The 14,134-nt window shown below is 35.9% G+C and overlaps 4 protein-coding genes across 4 annotated transcripts; all 4 read left to right on the top strand.

Moving 5' to 3' along the window:
• Positions 1 to 462: 462 nt before the first annotated feature.
• On the top strand, positions 463 to 5,496 carry LSM04_003874 (uncharacterized protein; the record flags this gene model as incomplete). Its single annotated transcript, XM_067332963.1, has 1 exon — positions 463 to 5,496. One exon carries the CDS (start codon positions 463 to 465, stop codon positions 5,494 to 5,496), a length of 5,034 nt encoding a protein of 1,677 aa, XP_067185661.1.
• Positions 5,497 to 6,427: 931 nt separating this feature from the next.
• LSM04_003832 (ABC transporter permease protein domain) lies at positions 6,428 to 9,562 on the top strand (the record flags this gene model as incomplete). The annotated part of the gene is made up of 1 exon (XM_067332964.1): positions 6,428 to 9,562. One exon carries the CDS (start codon positions 6,428 to 6,430, stop codon positions 9,560 to 9,562), a length of 3,135 nt encoding a protein of 1,044 aa, XP_067185659.1.
• Positions 9,563 to 10,020: 458 nt separating this feature from the next.
• LSM04_008142 (uncharacterized protein) lies at positions 10,021 to 10,863 on the top strand (the record flags this gene model as incomplete). The annotated part of the gene is made up of 1 exon (XM_067332965.1): positions 10,021 to 10,863. One exon carries the CDS (start codon positions 10,021 to 10,023, stop codon positions 10,861 to 10,863), a length of 843 nt encoding a protein of 280 aa, XP_067185842.1.
• A 415-nt stretch (positions 10,864 to 11,278) lies between these two features.
• On the top strand, positions 11,279 to 13,714 carry LSM04_006741 (uncharacterized protein; the record flags this gene model as incomplete). The annotated part of the gene is made up of 1 exon (XM_067332966.1): positions 11,279 to 13,714. The coding sequence occupies one exon, from the start codon at positions 11,279 to 11,281 to the stop codon at positions 13,712 to 13,714; it is 2,436 nt and encodes an 811-aa protein (XP_067185783.1).
• Between the last annotated feature and the right edge of the window lie 420 nt (positions 13,715 to 14,134).

Genomic DNA, 14,134 nt, shown 5'->3' on the forward strand with positions numbered 1-14,134 from the left:
AGAGAAAAAGTGATATTGTGATTATATATAGGATTTGTAAGTTAAATTGTTTTCTTTTATCCTTTTTTTTTCGGTTCTCAGTTTATTTGTGCGTAACAATTCAAAAGGGAAAGGGGTTTTTTTGTATTTTCTTAGTATATCATTTTACTCAAATCATACTCGTGATATTAACATATTGTATACCCTAATGGGTCTTGCATCTGGTTTATTATTACTTTTATTATTATTGTTTTCGTTGCTATTAATATTGCTTTATTTATGTATTCTGCATTCCGTCGTTTCTTTGCAATTATTATTATTATTATTATTATTATTATTATTATTATTTCGTTTCTTCTTTTGAAGCTGTAGGACGGCGAGAAAGTGGTAGTCTTCTTGGGATTAACCAAAAAGATAAACAACTAACCAGACAACAAAAGCAAAAATATAGGACAAAAAAGAATCAAAACAAACAAACAAACAATGCACCGTGTGGATCCTTTCCTGGCATCTTCTTCCCACGAAACAAAGGCAAAGGGGAGTCTTGTAAATACACTTCTATTAGATGCGGAGGTGTCACTCACCACACTAGTCCCTGTGAAGTCCAGGGAATCTCAACATGACTTAACTAGTCGTCCTCTACCGTCTTATCGATCACGACTCTACAGTGGAGTACCCTCCGCCATGGGCACCATTCCTCCACGTGGATCATTTATGCGAACAGCACGTGGAGAACGTCAAGTGATGGAACCGATTCGAATGCTGCATCATTGCATTCGCTACTTTGCAAGTCATCCGGAGTTGTACGGTACAAATATTCGTGCATTGCTAGACCGTGAATTGATGTATGTAATGCGTGTAAAAGCCTCGGAAACGGCACTTCTCACCCCAGGAGCCGTTCCCGTTGCCGATACACCACTTCCCCCAATAAGCGGCACTAATAATAATAATAATAATAATACACGTGGAAAAGAAAGTAAATTGCAGCACCCTGCGTTAAGTAAATGTGCAGGTTGGATGGTAACACCACGTTCGGTTGATGCAGCAGTTTCTGTGGGAACTGTAGTGGGTGGAAGCGAAGGCATGTTTGGATTTGGTGGAACTTCTTTTGTGGAAGCCACACCTGGATTTCTATCATTGCTGGATAAGGCAAGTAGACGTATGAATGTACCAGAGGAGTTATGTCATTCAGAAGAATATGAAGAAGATGCAGAAAAGATAATGTTTCATGTTTCAAATTCCTCTGTGCATTCCTTAATGGATAAAGTTGAAGCATTAGATGATAACGCACGTCCACGGGAGGGTTCACATGTTCGTTTTATTTCCCCTGGTGAATCTCGTAATGCACATGCCTTTAATCCTGTAGAGAGTAATACGAAAATTCTTATTGATGGAGCTAGTTATGAAATTTCATTTTTACGAAGTCAATTACAGCAGGTAGAGGCAGCTTTTAACGCAAAGTGTATTAACCTACACGAGTTACAGAATGAGAATAATATTCAAAAAGCTGAATTACAATCTACTGAGAAAAAGTTACAACAATGTACAGCAAAGAATCAAGAATTACAATTTCAAATGGAAAATATGAAACGTGAATTGGATGCATGGCAACAACGAGCTAGTGAACTTAATCTTCATAAAGTTAATGCTTCACGAGGTTCTGGAAATGCTTCCCGTCGTTTAGAAGCTATGCAATTTGGTGAGGCAAAACGAGAATTAGCACATTTATCAAAGCTATGGCGAGAAACGGAAAAATCCCTTCAAGAGACCAGACGTTCATTAGAAAGTGCTGAAAAAGAAGCCGATGTATCACACAAATATCTTGAAGATGCATTTAATCTTATTGAACGATTGGAACGCCGTAATGCAAGACGTGATAAATATATTGAATCACAAAGAAGGTTACGGGTATCTTTAGAAGAAAAGTATGAAAAACTTATGTGGTGTGTGCAGGAATTACAAACCATGAAAGGTTTACAATCCTATGTAGATTTCCTTTTATCAGAAAATCCTATTTGGTCATTATTTTTATTTGTAAGATTACAACGTCGACTAACAGGATTTGCACAGGTTGATGAACCTTTTCCTAGTTTTGCAGGACCTCTTTATTTTCGACGTACACCTTGTGGAGGTAAACTAGTAGATGCATACAGTCCGAAACTAGTTTACAAATTAATACTGGATCATATATCAGGAAGAATGAAAAGTGCTGGACCTAAATTTCAGGTAAAATTTGGAATTCCCATACTACGATGGCGAGGTACGTATCTGATTGATTATTTCGGAGGTCATATCAATAGGGATACCAATAATAATAGTAATAATGATAATAATAATAATAATAATAATAATAATAAACACGGTATTGATATGATGGAAGGGGGTGATAGAAAGCGTCGTAATCTTCCTCTTCTTACATTATCGTCTATTCTATTGCCTCAACAGGATGAGCCTGTTGTAGGAGATATAGAAATAGTGGATGATGTACCAAATACGTCACAGTATGATCAAGCTACTATACGATTATTATTATATTGTTTCTGGAGTGAACGACTCATGCAATACAAGCGTGAAACAGAGAAACGTTTAAAAAAAGCAAGAGAAGCAGAGGCTGCTATTATTGAAGAAGGTGTTGAAACAGCGGAATCCAAAACTGATAGTGCTAATGTTTTTAATCGTCCAACAACATTTATAGCCGCATTAGTAGATTTTGCACAACATCTTTATCCTCCTCCCACTAGTACGGAGGTGGGAGTAAAAGAACAGGCAAACTCTGGTATTAAAAAGACATTAGTTAGAGGAGTATCTGTAAGGAATTCAAATATGCGAGAAAACCTACGTGTTTACTTTTCCTCTATTGTTCAAATTACAGAAGATGGTATAGAAACACCTGTTACCCTTTCAACTCAAGCACGTGAACTTCTTTATGCTATGTATTATTATGCAGAAGAGTACAAGGAAGTTGATTCCGATTATCGACTTTTTTACCTTGTAGCTTTTCAACAAATACCAGAAATTGTGGCTATAAACTTTTATGCCAGTATGGAAGCCTTACGTAAAGGCTGTGATGAAGCCCTCTGTCGTTTTCTTGGCGCCAACACCTCTTCCGATCCAGCAGAGAAAGATGCTAAAAACACCAATAAACCACTAACGCCTGCCTCTACTACGACTCTTCTTTCTACACCGTCTTTACTTACAGATGATGCCCCGGCGGATGTATTACGAAAGGCAGTGGAAATGATTGATACGGCCCCATTAGATGAGGAAAATGTTTCTATGGAGCCCGATAGTGATGGGGAGGGATTTGGTCTTATTTTGCCTGGGAGACGATCCACAGTTGCCCTTACATCCCTAGCGGCAGTGGATCAGGAGGTGGAAACACGAGAAGCGCATACGAGTCCTGCAAAGTTGAAACATAATATTCGAGAATATTTGTTTCCATCAGAAAATAATAATAATAATAATAATAATAATAATAATAATAATAATAATAGTACGACGCCTACAAGTAATAAAAAGAATAACGATGCTTCAGTTCATAATACAAAAACCAAGGGAGATGATTTGAATAAAGAAATACCAACACCATGGGTTACTCTTGATGAACGTCTTGCAACTATGCTTGGACCACATTCTTCAATGTTGGAATCTTTTAAACAAGCTAAAAATGCAGATTTTTCGAAGGCACAAAGTCATAAGCGTCAAAAATATGGAAAAGAATCGGTTTCATTTTCTGCAGCACGTGGACTTTTACCTATTGAAGAAATTTTAGCATTGGTGCATAAACATTGTTTTACTACATATGCTGTTTCATGCTGTGGTGGGGCATATCTCTCACTTGCAGAAACCTTGGTATCTTCTGATAATGATAGTAATATCTCTGAACTTGGTCCTCTAACACCTATTGGACAATTTCCCCCAACAGAAACGCATCTTCGACGATTACGTTTTGCAATTGCAATGGATCAACCATCTTCGTTAGTACGATTTTCAGATCTTTTTAATGTAGATTCCAAGTATGGTACACCTTCACATTTTCATGATGAATACCTCCGACTCACCTTAGATACATATCTTGAACAGCAGGAAAATTGGATGAATATTGTATTAGGTTCTATTACTAGTCAATATAAAGGTGAAGATAAAGAAAATATAGAAGATTCTGATGGTAGTATTTCTTTCCCAGCTCTTCGTACATCATTTGCAAGTGAACTTCGTCGTATTTCTTTGGGATTTGAACAGAGTAATATTTTTGCAAAGCATTTTCTTAATTATAGTAATTTACTCTATCATGAGGAAGATATCCGTCATGAACAGTTTGTGGATGCCCCATTCTTTTTCAATACCCCCGCACTCTCTCAAGAGGAGTTGGATGAAGATATTTTATTAATGCAAGAGCGACGATGGCCTATTGAAGATGAGGCCTCCTCCTGTTCACTCTTGTATCTCGCATTAGCTGTTCGAATGACTTATGTTGTATGGGGATTTGATGCTACTCCTGTCGCACGTCTTTCCATATCGTTATTGCCGTATGAAAAACCTCGTATTGCGCCTGGAACAAAATTTAACATGGAAAGAAAGAATAAAAGTGATGAACATTTTATAAAAGAAGTGAAACGAGACTTCCATGATGCTTTACGTCGTATGAAGACTGGACAAACGCAACATAATGAATTACGACAATTATTATTAAAAGAAACTGGAACCGCCTCTTTTTCACCACGTGAAACAAATACTGTAAAACTTCCATTAGTCCTAAATGAAACGTCTGACTTCACATCAGAAAGTGAAATATCTATTGATATTCGCCACATCTACGCTCCTTGGGAGAATGAACAGCAACAAGAACAACAACAATCACACAGTGAACGAGGAAGTGTGGCCCATTCAGGAAGACGCTCACGATCACAGAGACGATCTGTTAGACCTGAAACACCGCGTGTTGAGAAATCCACATCCGATCATGTGTATTTCCCTGAAACTGTTTCACTTTTACGTTTTCTTGGCTTTGGTCGTAAAAATAAGGTAAAACCGGAAAAGAAAAAGAAACGAGCGGAAACTGTAAAAGGTACATCCGATGTACAAAATGCATTACTTGGAACATGCCTACTGAATGAGGCTTTATTCATGTCGCATCAAACCGAAATGGCAAAACAAATATCAGAAGCCCCACGGCGGGCTACGACCGCTCTCTCCTCCCCAAGTAAACTTTCCATAGTGGAGAACCAAACACTCGAAAACAATGAAATGGCTGATTCCACCAGTTGGGCGCTGCAGGAAAACACCACCACAACCGCCACAGGGAGAGCAACAACAAAAGGACGCGATGGGGTTGGCCGCGCGGACAGTGTTTTTCTGCGAGATGCGGCCCAGCCGCCGTCGAGACTGCCGCAGTTCTTAGACGACAAGAACGGCGAGGACGGGGAGGAAAAGACGGCGGATCCCGCAGCGCAGGTCGTGGAGACTCTTCCGATTCGAATGGTGCACGCCGGATGTGCCGCACTCAGCTTGATGTAAACAAAAAAAAAAATGAAAAAAGAAAAGAAAAAGGGAAAAAAGAAAAATGAATTAACAAAAATTGAGCTTGGAACAATGGAGAGAAGAAACAACAAAAGGAAAAAGAAAGAAAACGATAAAAAGGGGTTGAAGTGGGGTCGGAGAGAATTGGGGAAGCATAATGAATAAAAAAAATATGTTTGAGGTTGAAGAATGATTTTTTTTTTTGCTTTTTTTTTCTCAAACAATATGTATAGGATGACTCGGATACATGAGTGTACCCTTTTCCCTCTTTTTTTCCCTGTTCTTGCTTTCTTTTTTTTTTTGCTGAGTATATGTACCTAAACTTGTGATTTGATTTATTTGCTGAGAATTTTTTATCTTTTGAAAGAACCAACACTTATTGTAACTCTATTCCTCCAAGACGATTTGGAAAAAAAAGCAAGAAGGAAGAAAAACTCAACTTTTTATTCTTGAGCATTATTACCATGTAAAGAGAGCCTGTCTTTCTGTGTGTGTGTGTGTACGTTTCACCGTTGCTGCTTATTGCTCTTGTTAATGTTATCACCTTTTAATTGTTTCCTCAGTAGTTTTTTTTTTTTTGTTCCATACTTCTTTTTTTGTTTTGTTTTTCCTTTTTTTCCTTTTTTCTTATGCGTTCTTTTGGTTATCTTTATACAATTACTGTGCAAGATGGAGAAGAATATGTTTCGTTATGATGAATAGATGAATTGTGGTGAATCTCTGTATTTATTTATTTTCAGCGTCTCTTCTTTTCTTCAAGGGAAAGGGGTCATAATTCCTAACCCATCAAGGACAAAACTGACAAGAAGGAACGGAGAGAAAAGCAAAAACAAAGGAAATAGTGATAACATAAAAAAAAGTGGGAAAAGGTAAAAAAAAAAAGAGAACAGAAGAAATAAATAAACAGAAAAAGGACGAAATAATAATCATGAAAGATCGTGATAATTCCGATGAGATAGTGTATCGTCGTCTACCTATCGATCTTGCACCATTTGATGATCATGTTTCTTTACTTGATTCGATCAAAAATTTCTTCTCAAGCCGAAAAAGAGTACATTTACAATTGGGTGTTTTTCTCAAACTTGCGATTGCAGATGCTCGAGCCTCTAAAGTATCATACGCTCTGAATTTTCTTGCGGTTTTCATTGTAGTGTTTTTCTGTGTTGTTATGATGTCTACATTATTTAATCTACCCATTCTCTTTCTTCGCCTTGGAGAGGCAAAGCATGGTGAAAATGATCTTATTATTACTCCTGGAGGACAAATAAGAGGTGCCTCTTCTTTTAATTATTCCGCTATTGAAGAAATATTTCCTGAAACAGATCTTTCTCGTGGTTATCATACTCCTCGTATAACCTTTACAACAGAAATTGTTAATTTTGCAACTTGTGAGGGAGTTAAAAACGTAACCGATTTATGGGTAGACAGAGAAGGAAAAACGTGCCAAGATGGATGTATGTATGATAAATGTGATGCGGCTGTAGTTCGTCAACTAATTATTTCTATTAATCGTAAAAAGGAAGATCGAATGGGATTTGGTTCACAATTTAAAGCCCCAAAAATTGGAAAAGGAGAAGTGATTTTATCTAAAAATGTTGCTATTGCTGCTAATGATACCAAAGTAGGTGATACTGTTTTACTGTATGCAGATGTTACTATTCCACTTAGAGAAGTATTTCGACATACCACTGGAATTTCTAAAAAAACATTTACTATTATGTCAATGAAAGTTGTAGGAATTGTAGGTTCTAAACCTTCTAAATTTGATGTTGAAGATTTTATTATAATGAATTATGATTATACACTTGCGGATGTTGCAGAAGGATTAGGTCCAGAAGTAAAGGAAGAGGAACGTCAAGGAATTGCAGAGATCGATCCAAATTGTTGTGCTACAAGTGTTCATTTTAATTTAGGTCCTGGAGAGCGAATAGATGTGTATAAGAGTACAGATTATGCAGTTGTACGAAGACGTTTTACTTCATGGGTTTCTTCTATTGTTGACCCACTAGGATTTAATCAAGTACTTGTGAAAACGCCTATTATTCAATTTTTACACAGTGTAAGATTTTTTTCACTATTTGTAGGACTTATTGTATCACTCATATTATTAGGATTGTCGTTTTTAAGTCTTGTACTTATTTATTCACTTCTTAATTTAAGTGTAGAGAGACGAATTCATGAAACTGGAATACGACGAATGATTGGTTTTACCCGAGAAAATTTAGTTCTTATGTTACTAACAAATGTTTATCTCTTTACTATACCTGCTTGGATTACAGGCGTTATTGTAGGACAATTGGTCTATTTGGGCTTACGCACTATTATTAGTGATATTATTTATGTTAAATTGCCTGTTTTAATACCAGGAAGTGCTATTGGATGGGCAACATTTGCAGGTTTATTACTTCCACTTGCTGGGGCTATTTTCCCTCTTCTTTCTCTTATAACAAATAATCTTCCAGAATCTTTGAGTACTACGCGTGGGCGAAATTTTGGTGTAAAATATAAAATTGTTCGAATGTCAGATGCTAGTTCATTGAATTATAGACTTCTTTCTATAGGAACTGCATTTACTATCTTTGGTTTTTTACTCTATTACTTTTTCCCTATTTCCATGGTTCAAATGCAGTTAAATATGTTATTTTGCATTTTCTTTGGTATTTTAGTTGGAATGCTGGTGGGATTAGTAATGCTGGCCCTTAATTTTGAGTCTTTAGTACAGACGTCCATTTTATATTTATTTTTTTTCTGGGAAAAAAATGCTGTTTTTCAAGCTGTTCAAAAATTTTTAGCATCTCATCGAGGAAGAAATCGTAAAACCACTATTATATACGCTTTTTCTCTCGGATTTACGATATTTATTGCCATTGCTTTTCAAGTTCAATTACAATCCTTTCTTTACAGTACTCAACGAGAAATGGGCTCTGAAGTAATGATTACTTTTGATAATTTGAATTTAATTCAACTTGGAAGAATGGCAGAATATATTAAAACAAATGTACCACAGGTAACAGATCTTACATATGCTTCACGTAGTATTGTACATAATTTACCTGTACAAAATGTTACCTTATCTACTATAGGACGATATAGTGTTGTGGAAACAAATGGTGTTCGTGCTATACCTCCTAATTTTTTAGATGTTGTTAATAAAGAATTTCTTCATGTTTATAAATACGATAAAGTAACTAGAGAGTATTCTATTTCTGGTGCTCTTTATACGGATAAAAGAAATAGGGTTATTATACCCACTTCAGCCTATACCGCACTTCACTGTGAATCTATCGAAGATCCTATATTACTTGTTACTGCAGCAATAAAAGATTACACTCGTCATCTGGTTAAAAGCTTACGTTTTAATATTCAACCATCTGCAGTATTAAGTAGTGTTTCTCAATTTTCAATGTCAGATTTTAAAAATACAAATGGAGATATTTTATCTTCATATCCCTTAGCAGCACGTTTTACGGGAGTAGATTTTTTAGGTATTTGCGCTATTACAACTGAAACTGTAACTCTTCGTGTACCTGATCGTAATGATGTTATTCCTGTTTATTTACGAATGAAAAAATATTTAAGAAATCATCGTATGGAAAATGCTGTTGTTCATGATTATGCAAGTGTTATTAATACTTTGGAAATGGCAGATCGTACAATAGGTTTTTTCTTTATTTTTACAGAAATTGTAACATTACTTATATGTTTTTCTTCACTTTTTGGTGGTATGACGGCAAATGTACTGGAATCTTCAAAAGAGATTGGTATTTACCGCTGTATTGGTATGACGAAACCACAAATATACCGAATTTTTATCTGGGAAGCATTTGTTGTTGTTGCTGCAGGTAGTATTATTGGTGTTATTATTGGTATGATTGTGGGTTATAGTATGCAACTTCAAAATCATCTTTTTACACAATTACATTTACCTTTTGCAATTCCTTATCTACAATTAATTATTGTATTTGGTATGGCTGTGGTGGCGGCGGTAGTGGCAAGTTTTGGTCCAGTATTATTTCTTATGCGTCTACCATCTATTACTCATATACTTCGTCGTGTTCTTTGATATATACCTTTTTTTTTTATGCTTTCCGAAAAATTTTTTCTTGGGCGTCGTTTTTCTTTTTTTTTGTCTTTTATGTGTGCGCGTTACTTTCCCATTTTCGTCATTAACAATATGCTGATAATTGTTATGAGGTTGGTGATGAAACTTTGTTATTGCTTATTTTTTCGTTTTTTTTCTTGTTATATATATATATATACATATATATATATATATATATGTATAGTTATTATTATTATTATTATTATTATTATTATTATTATTATTATTATTATTATTATTATTATTATTATTATTATTATTATTATTATTATTATCCCCATTCCATTTGGTTTTTTTCTTTTCTCATTAATATGTTTCTTATTAATCTTATTTTATTTCTTTCTTTCACCCCCTCCTTTTTTTTTCACACAGGTGTTCTTGTCTAAGAAAGAGAGAGATAGAGATATAGATAGAGAGGAATGTTGCGTGGATTAGTGTACTATGGCGAACAGTTCGTAGAAGTCCCGGATGAGACGATCACACTAAAAGACATTTGTAATTCATTTGGTATTAGTGGCGATCTCACCGGTGTTTTTCTGAGAAATCGCGGTAGTGCACGTGTGGTGGCCACACTGCCGTTTGAATCACTTCCCGCCATAGAGAGTTTACGTGGGGATGAAGAGAATATATACGATCTCTGCACTCCAGCCGGTCAGAGTAGTAATAGTAATAATAATAATAATAACAATAACAATAAAGATCATCATACTACTACTGCTCCTGATGGAGATAATGAGAATAATAATTATAATGATAATAATATTAATGGAGAAGAAACCCCCACAACAGATGATATGACGGAGATATTAAGACAATTAGTACAATTAGGCGCAACGTCACTTCTCACATCGGCGTCAGGCAGCCAAACATCATTTGAGTCCTATGATCCCCGCACATCGCCTGGACTCTTAGTACGCACTATTTACCCTCCCTCTATTTATTCCCCCTATCGTCCCAGCGGAGATCCACTCCTCCACCCCAACTCCAACTCCCATGATCGGATGTCTATGGGAATAACAACACTGTTGGGTCCACCGTATAGGAGTGCAGTGGAGCCGTATGTGGTGGAGGAGGCCACAGAGGCGTTATTGCAACAGCGGCCAGATCTCATTACGCAAACAGAAGAAGAGGCTCGAGATATTCTGCATGGACTAATGGCAGCTGCTACACAGGCAAAGGCAATGATGGCTATGGCAGATGCGGAGGAGGAGCTGCGGGGAGCGGTGGATGTGAAACCTAATATTCAGCAAATAGGGATTTAGCTGAAATGAATTAGAGAAAAAAAAACGATATGGTATGAGTTGTTATTCTTGTTGCTCTTGTGAATGATAAAGATTGAATAATGGAAGGGGTGAAAGGATCCCGTGTTGTGCGGGAACGGATTTGGTTGGTTGGTTGGATAGAGGAGTTTATGCCTCATTGGAGAGTGAGTGAGTTTTATCCTCAATTTATAATAATTGATTCTTTTTTTTTTTAGTTTCTTCAGTTTGATTTCTTTCCTGTGATTTGTACAAACAGAGAAAACAATAAAAATACTTTTATGTTATCCTTTTCTCTCTCACTCTCTCTCTCTCTTTGTTTTTTTTTCTTTTATTACAGCAGTAGATTGGATCAGTTTTGGGGAAGTCACCGTATTTCTTCTTTATTTTTTATCTGAATATATATATATAGCTGGAAATGTATCGCTATAGATGTTCGTATACTTTACGCCGTGGGAAGGTACCGTTTTCCTCCACCTCCTCGTTGTTTTTGGTGTTTATCTTCCTCATGTTTAATACATTCTTATGGCAATATCAGTGGGAACGTACACCGCGCACCGTAAAGAATATAATGGGAGAGTTGCCATTTAAAGAGAAAGAAGATCATCATAATAAACCAAATACGGCAGTTGTTGTGGTAGATGCGAATACAGATACGTTAAATGACAAAAAAGAGGAGGAAGAGGAGTTAGAGGATAGAATAGCAGCATCAAAAGCATCAGAAGAAGTGGTATTACATAACGTGGAACAATCGTCATTACTTCACGTGCAATACACGGGTGAAAATAAATTATTTTCTCTTAATGATATTGTAAAGAAGTTAGACTATAAGAAAGGTGTAACACCGAGTATTTGTCCTCCTTTACCTGAAAATGTAACGATACCATTAGAAGAAACTTTTGAACTTGGTATGCTACGTGAGTTTCTTGGAGGTATGTATCATCCTGAACATTGTAAATGGTTAGAACGGTATAATTATTTTCAAAATAATAAAGTAAAAGAAAATGATATTGAATACATGAATAAAAAAAATGACGAATTAAAGAATTGTAGAGAAGAAGCTGAAAAAGCGAAAGCTGAAATAGTACATCATGCACCAAAGTATGCCTATGTTATGATGGTTTCAAATCATCGTTATTTAGATGGGGCTATGGTATTAGCAGATTCTATACGCCAACATTCTCCCTTTACTCAAAACCGTAGTGCAGAAATAGTATTGATGATTAATGAACATATAAAAGAAGATATGTTTCCATTATTACAAGTTACCTTTGATCGTGTAAAGATATTTCATGCACTTCAAGTGTGGGCAAAAAAAAGTGCATATCGAGCAACTTTTGATAAAATTTATATTTTTACATTATCAGACTATACCGGTGGAATAGTTTTTATTGATGCCGATACTCTTATCACAGATAATCCTGATTTCTTATTACAATTACCTGAAAAAATTGCTGAAATACTGAATTCTACAGAATTTATCGATGGGAAACCAAATTTCCCAGAAGTCGATAAATATCCAATAACTGATCCCGAATGGAATAAAATAATGAAAAGCAAGAAATTACCTCATCTCTTTGCAGTAGGTGATAAGAAGTACTTTCAAACTGGTTTGATTATTCTTCAACCCTCTATGAAGATATTTCTCGATCTTTATCTAGAATTTCGTCTTGGAAGTTATGGTTATAACCGTTGGCAAGCCCGGGATGGAATTCTTTTCCGAACTTGTTTTAGGACTATTGGGGAATTAGCCGTCCGCCCTCCCGCCGTTCATCACTTTACTGGAACGCCTAAACCCTGGTTTAACTTGGAACGTCTTGATCATAGTATGGAACCAATGGGAGTATACATGAAGAGACAATTACCACAATCCTGGCGTGATCATGCTTACCGATATGAGTGGTGGACACGGTATGAATTACTTCATAGAGAAAGTTTTTATAATATTGAAATGGAAACACGAAAAATAGCTGGATCTCTTCAAGATACAACACTTCATTTCTGGGAGAAAAAATTGGGAAAAGGAAGGACAAATATTCCGAATGATACACATATTACAAAGTATGGTGGGACAATGTTATTGCGTAAACCAACAAGTACACTCCCACTCCCATTAGGTCTTCATTCACGAGAAGAAGCTACCAAAGCTTCACCTAAAGAATATATGTGGATGATGCGTTTTAGTAGAGATGTTGAATATCTTCGACCTACACGAGCACACATTGCGAAATTACGTACTTATAGTTTTCCTATTGCTTCTGCAGATGATTTAAATAACATTTTATCATTTTTACCATCTTGTAAAGAAAATTCTCCTCCTTCTGTGAATACATCTGATGGTTATTGTCCCGCTTTTGCTACTTTAAATACAGGTAAAGATTCTGTTGTATACGCTTTTGCTTTACGAAATAGTAGTGAAATCGAGACGAAAGAAGCAGTATCTGGTACTAGTACTACTGTTCTAGATAAAGAAGGAGGGGAAGCCCAAGCAGGAGCAGTAAAATGGATAGATTGTGATACAACATGTAGACAGTTTAATTTAAAATGTGATGAAGCAGCATTACTTGATACACGTATTTCTGATTGTCAAAATAGTGAAACTGTAGGAACTATGGCAAATGGTCTTATTCGTTGTAAGCGCTGCCTACCTCATTTTAAGGAAGGTGCACCATTTGTTGTATTTCGAGATGGAGAAGAAAATAAGAATTCTTCTTTTGTTCAGTACGCTGATGTCTGCTTTTTTAATGCATGGACACGTTATGCTCTGCCACGCTGCAATGCGTCTGTGCCACGTATCAGCTTGTATGATTTACATGTAGGAGATTTTGTAGCTCCACTTTGTGCCTGTCGTTGAGGGTATTAGATTTGTTTTTTTTATTTTTTGGTGTGTTTTTTTTTTTTTGTTGTTGTTGTTGTTGTTTGTTTTGTTTTATCTTAATGTTTTGGGCGTGTTTTGGTTCTTCCTTTTCGGGGGAAAAGGGACCTGTTGTATACATTATCTCCCTCTCTCTTTCTATCTTTGCTTTTATTTTCATTACTTTATCTTCATTGTTGCTCCTGGTACTTGGTCACTACTAATTTACCCTCCCCCCAAAATATATCAAAAGCAAGAAGGCATATGGTATTTGTTTTTTTTTAATAATATTGTGTTTGTTTTTCTTGTAATAATGTATATAACCTTTTTTTAATTTTTTCCCCATTTTAAACTTCCCTTTCCCCTCTATTTTTATTTTTTTCGTTTTTCTACTAGTTTAATTGAAAACCTAAAGGAAGG

Source organism: Trypanosoma melophagium (genome assembly GCF_022059095.1).
Source record: "Trypanosoma melophagium isolate St. Kilda chromosome Unknown ctg9segment0, whole genome shotgun sequence".
NCBI classification, from domain to species: Eukaryota; Euglenozoa; class Kinetoplastea; order Trypanosomatida; family Trypanosomatidae; genus Trypanosoma; species Trypanosoma melophagium.